Source organism: Orcinus orca, chromosome 5 (assembly GCF_937001465.1).
Source record: "Orcinus orca chromosome 5, mOrcOrc1.1, whole genome shotgun sequence".
In the NCBI taxonomy this organism is placed as follows: Eukaryota; Metazoa; Chordata; class Mammalia; order Artiodactyla; family Delphinidae; genus Orcinus; species Orcinus orca.
The window spans coordinates 31,152,422-31,158,223 of NC_064563.1; the positions used below are offsets into that span (position 1 = coordinate 31,152,422).

The 5,802-nt window shown below is 56.2% G+C and overlaps 1 protein-coding gene across 1 annotated transcript; it reads right to left on the reverse strand.

The window, feature by feature from the left end:
- Positions 1-2,171: 2,171 nt before the first annotated feature.
- SOX14 (SRY-box transcription factor 14) lies at positions 2,172-4,192 on the reverse strand. Its single transcript, XM_004278947.4, has one exon. The coding sequence runs from the start codon at positions 3,714-3,716 to the stop codon at positions 2,994-2,996; it is 723 nt and encodes a 240-aa protein (XP_004278995.1). The 5' UTR covers positions 3,717-4,192; the 3' UTR covers positions 2,172-2,993.
- Between the last annotated feature and the right edge of the window lie 1,610 nt (positions 4,193-5,802).

Below are 5,802 nucleotides of genomic sequence, written 5' to 3' on the forward strand. Positions count from 1 at the left end.
CTAAGGAGCGCAGACAGCTGCACAAGCCCGGCTGCCAGGTACGGAGAAGAGGTGTGATTGGCAGAAGCTGCCCGAGCTAGGTCTGCGGCTTTAAGTCCGGGACCTGCGTTGGGCCCTCTGCTCCCTGCTGGCTGGAAAGAAATCTCAGTGACCCAGCCGCGGCGCACCGGCGCCTCCCAGCCACGGCGCACCCCAGTTTCCTGGAGCTCCGTTCCGAGTCCCCAGGGCCGGGCTCAATCTGGAACCCTGGTTTCAGTTTTCCAACTGCCGCCGCCCGAAGCCTTCCATACTCGGACCCACTTGGTGCCCCTTCCCAGCCTAACCCCGCCTGGAAGTCTGCTGGGCGCCCGGGTGGGGCCGTGCGCGGGGTTCCTCCTCGGGCTGGGGCACTCTGTGTACCCAGGGCGCTGGTGCGCCGGGCTCTGCGGGGAGACACCCAGACCCCTGTAAGCTTCGTCTTAAGAGATGTTAAGGGACACTGAGCTATGAGGGAGATCAGAGCGGTTGACAGGACTGTCAGCTGGGGTTATATCAGACAGCGAAACCGCGAAGCCTCCACCCTGGGCCTCCTGGGCTTCCTAGGGGGCGGGAGGAGGGGCTTTCCCTAAGCGCCCGGAGCCCCCAGACCGGACGACCACCAGAGGCAAGTCACTTCCTAATTGTTTCGATTTGTAAGAGGGTTTTGTGATGCTAAGTAAGCGTGGCGCAGCCCGCCCGGCCTCCCCCCACGAGTCCCCCAGCCCGCCTTTGTTTACCTTCGCCTGATCGCTCATTTATTTATCTATCTATTATTTATAGGCGTCCTCTCCTATTCAGCGCCCGTGTATGTTAATTGTGTTATACCATTTAATTCTAACATCGGTCTCCAAAGAGCTCTTAATGAGAAAAGCATATACAACACGGAACACTTTGCTATTCAGCTCAGCCAGATGGACAACTGCTAACTTTTTTTTTTTTTTAATAATGAAAATCCCCCTTTGACAAAGGGGCTCAGATGAATAGGCTCCGAATAACACCTCGAACACTTCTAATTGTTTTGAGGACAATATGCTAATCCGTGGTTTTCGGCTTTGGTGTCTGTTGACCACATTTCCGTGCACTTGCGGCCACCGACTCCTTTGGAAACGGCAGAGGCAAGCGCAAAAATCCCTCAACAGCAGCAGAAGGCAGACCAGCCGCTCGGCTGCCGCCACCCCCACCCAGCACCATATCAAAGCCAGTGAGAAAGGCACCCGACCTGCGGAGAAACACGCGTGAGCACGGCTGTGGCGGTGAGAGTGGGGCGGGGAGACAAGCAATGGGGGGCACCCTTCGATTTTGAGAAAAAGTTCCAAAGAGTTGTTCTGAAAGCAATCAAAAGGTCCTTTCTCCCCATGAAAGCCAGAGCAATCTTCAAGCCAACATTCAACCACCGGGGATAAGAAAAAGGCTCTTTTCCTTGTTGGATAAACACAAAGGGGTACGAGTTATTTAATTTATATGATGTTTTAAGAAACTCCTTGTAGGAGCCGTGTCACCATCGCCTTCATTTTCCCTTTGCACCTGCAGGGTCTTAGTAAAAAGTCTCCCACCGTCCGGAGCGGGGACCTACAGCATTTCTTAGACTTTTATTTTTGAACTTAGAAACCAGTATCAAGCCCCCAATCCCCAGCAGACCCGCAACAGCATTTTCAAAAACCTTGTTAAAAAAAATATCCATTCCACCGCTCTTCCCCCAGCATTGAACTTAAACACCCACCGCAGGACGAGGTGCTCTGCGGGCAACTGCTTCCCTGTAGGCTCGGCGCTTCTTTCCATTCCTTTGGAGTTTGGTTAAAAAAAAGAAAATGCACTCAGATCTCAGAAGTCTGGGTCGGCCTTTGTCTTAGTTCAATCGCTTCTCGAAGTGGTCTGACCACTTTGTGAAAAACTCAAGGAAGGAGTGATGTCCCAGGAATGGATGCCTTTGTCTGGCCTCTAAAGGCAAAAAGTGGATCCCGAGGGGGCAAACGGGACAAACCCTAGACTCTGGGCCCCTCTGCACCTGGCCCACGGGACACCAGGCTCGGCCCATGCAGGCCAGCCGCCACTGCTGGAGTCACTCTATGTACACTCAGCCTCCCAGAGACCCCGGCCCCCGCGGACCTGGCCTCTCGACTTCAGATTTTATGCACATCAAAGGTTACTTTTTGCAATGACAGATTGTCTTTATTCAAAACGTCTTTGTTCAACAAATGAACAGAGTAAGGAGGTGAAATCCTTCTAGGTACATTTCCAAGACATTGTCAAAACATTTATGACCATTTAGGATGTTTTTATTCTTTTAATTTTTGTTCACTTTCTACTTCCTGACTTCATAACCTGACATTCTGTCTAAAAGTAAACTTAGGTCTCTAGGAGCACTGCTTTATACAAAGTAAATAACCATGTGGGTCCTTTTGTTTTACCTGTAAAGAAGCAAACACTATCATAGCATGATTTTAAATAAAAACGTTTCCCTTTCTGTGGTTTTAAACTTTTAAGCCTTTTCCCCCCACATGAAGAGCAAATGGCACCTAGTTGTGTCTGATGGCAAAACACAGAGACACAGCTAACTCTTTCTTCAGGGTGCAAAAGAAAAAAATATGCATATTCTAGATATAATACCAGGATCTGGGAGTTCTGGAGTCCAAAGCCCATCAGAGGAAAGAGAAGGGGACATAAATAAAGCAAAACTGCCTACTTTTTTGTCCAAAGGGGGTACAGTCGGAGGTTTGTTTTGGGACAGTCGGGGTAGGGGCAGCTGTATAGCTGTCATAACCGTTCGCAAGTTTCTGGCACCTGTCTGCGCCTTGGGTCCGGGAGGATGCCCCTACCATCCCCGTGGAAGAGAGAGAGAGGCAGAGTCTGGGGTAGGGTAGGGGGTGGCAGCAGGACTGACCCCCAGGCATCTGCAGGCCCCGGATAGGCGCAGAGGATGGGGTGCAGACCCCGATTCCAGGCCGCCCTCCAGGTCTGGTAGGCCGGGTTGGGGGTTACATGGCCGTGGCGTGGGCTGACGAATAAGGGTCTATGCCAGTCTTGGTCATGCCCGGGAAGAGGATGTAGGCGACGGGGGGCTGCAGGGTGGAGGCAGACCAGGCGGTACAGTTACAGGGCACCACGTAGCCCGGGTTGGTGGGGGACGGGTGCGTGTGCGTGTGCTGGCTGGGACAGCTGAGGCTGCCGAAAGCGCCGTTCTGGTAGCCCAGGGTGGACGCGTAGGGCAGCGCGCCGGTGGCCAAGGTGTGGGGCACTTCACCCATCTTCTGGATGGCGCTCGAGCTAAACTGCGCGGGGTCCAGCAGGGAGTAGGGCGCCGAGGCGGGCGGCAAGAAGGCCCGGGCTTTCTCGGGCGCGCTCAGGAGGCCGTCGGAGGCCCCCACGGGCAGGCCGGCCGCCTTGAGCGGGTCCGTGTCGCCCAGGTAGGGCAGGGGGAAGACATACCTGTCCTTCTTGAGCAGGTTCTTGGGCTTGCGCCGCGGCCGGTACTTGTAGTCAGGGTGCTCCTTCATGTGCTGCGCGCGTAGCCTCTTGGCCTCGTCAATGTACGGCCGCTTCTCTGCCTCGGACAGAAGCTTCCATTCGGCGCCTAGGCGTTTGCTGATCTCTGAGTTGTGCATCTTGGGGTTTTCCTGGGCCATCTTGCGCCGCTGGCCTCGGGACCATACCATGAAGGCGTTCATGGGTCGCTTGATGTGGTCTGAAGGTTTGGACATGGTCCGGGAGGCTAGGCGGTGGGGGTGGGCAGTGCAGGGGCTCTGCAGGCGAGCCCGGACGCGGTTGTCGGTCTGCCTGTCTGTCCGTCCTGAGCCGGGGCTCTGCGCTCCCCTCGCCTCCGCACCGCAGAGGGGAAGCCAGAGAGAAGCGCTCACCCCGCAAAGTTCAGCTGATCATGCCAGTCTCGGCACCTAGGCAGGCCCCGGGGGGCGAGCGGGGGCAGGAAGGGCGGGGGGAGGAGAGGGAGGCCGGCCGGGGGGCTGCCGGCACCGGAGGCTGGGGCCCAAGTACCGGAGTCTCTGGGATTGAGTGGCCAGGTAATTTGCTGGCGAGGGCAGGAAGCTCCTCCTTCTTCCCCTCTCCACCTTCGCCTTTTCTGGTTCTCTTCTCTCCAGTGTCTACGGCCGTGGCACCCTCCCCCCCGCCCGTGGCTTTCCCGGAGCTGCCTCGCCTAGCGCAGCACCAGGCTGAGAATGCGGGGAAGCTGGTGAACGAGAGCCAAAAGCGGCGAAGTTCAAAGGCGAGGTGGGCCAGGACGGCACGCACTCTGACATAAGCGCGGGGCGGCGACTCCCCAACCTGGGCGCCAATCAGCAGCAGAGAAGGCGAGGGGGCGCACCTGCCAACGCGCCCGCGTTGGAAAGAGGGAGCGCGACTGCTGGGGGCGGGGAGAGGTGTAAGGGAGAGACCGAGAGAACGGAGCGCCTAGCTCCGGACCGGGGACTTGGATTCCACCTTGTTTCTGGCACTGTCAACAAATAAAACTCTTCTTGCCCGTTTCCTTTCCCGGTTGTGCAAAGGAGAAATGGGGCTTCGAATACAAAGACCCGGGGAGGGGGCAGCAGAGGGAGCAAGCCAAGAGAGCGTGTTGATAAATAGGACAGCCTCGCCACGAAATGCAAGGACAGCACTTTCCCCCCCTTGTCAAAGATCCTTGGAAGAGAAAAAGAATGTATCAAACTCAGGTTAAAAAGCGAAATAAACTTTTCGCGCCGTGCCCTCGGCGGTCCGTTGGCTGCGTTCTCACGGGACGCCGGTGCGGCTCCGCCTCCACCCTGCCCCGGGATGCTGCGCCTTGGGCGAAGCGCAGGGCCCCGGGCTAGCTAAGCCGCGCGTTCCAAGCCGATGCCCGAGGGCCTTGCGTCCGAAGGTGCAGAGTTTTCAAACCCTGGTTGGTGAGCCTTGAAGAGCACCGCGACCCGCTCTTCACTTTCGTAGAGGGGGCGAGGGATGGAATTTCCATCACGATTCCTATTTATGTTACTATTATTTAGTGTTTTTAAACCTCCAACTTTCCACATCTGTCCAAACCGGGAGGGCAATCTGAAGGCCGGCTAGCGCCCGGCGGGGCGTGTGGTTTTCCCCGCTGCCCCTTCAGCAGCGGCCCTAGAGCGGAGTCTCAGGCTGTATCCGCACCCAGGGTCGGTTTGTCCCCGGGCGTCTCTTCCCACCCAGCGAGAAAGCGAGACTCGTTTCTTGCGTCAGATGAGCATTCTTCGGGTAAAGAGGACGAAATAACCCGCGGAGCCAACCTGCGCGCCTGTTTCCTTTGAATAATTGCCTGCCCGATGTGAAATGCCCTTGGGGGAAATATTTATTAAATGGAAACCATTGTCCCAGGCCCAGCAGGACCTGCGTGTGTTCCAGGCTTATTGGCTTTTGCACCAGCCTCTCTCGGGAGCACCGACCAGAAACGCGCGCTGCTCCTCGGGCTTGGACCGGTTGGGGGTGGGGGAGGTAAGCAGAGAACGAGGAGGCAGGGAGAGAGGGTCTTTCTTTAGCAGGTACTGTGTCAAGTTTGAGGCGAAGGCTTTGCTTCTCCTTCCTACAATTAGAAAGACGTGTGGCATTTCTCATCCTCAGCGCGCTCTTCAGAGAGGTGGGCACTATGCCCATTTTACAGATTAGGAAACTGAGGCTGGGAAAGGCTACGCGATTTGCCAAAAGTGACTCCAATGGAAAGTGGTGACGCCGGGTGTACAGAATTTTAAACACTTACCTGGTTTGTTTGTTTTTTTTTCCCCACCCCACGCGGCGCCACGTCTGAGGATTAAATAGTGCTGAAGCCAAACGCGGGCCCCTCGA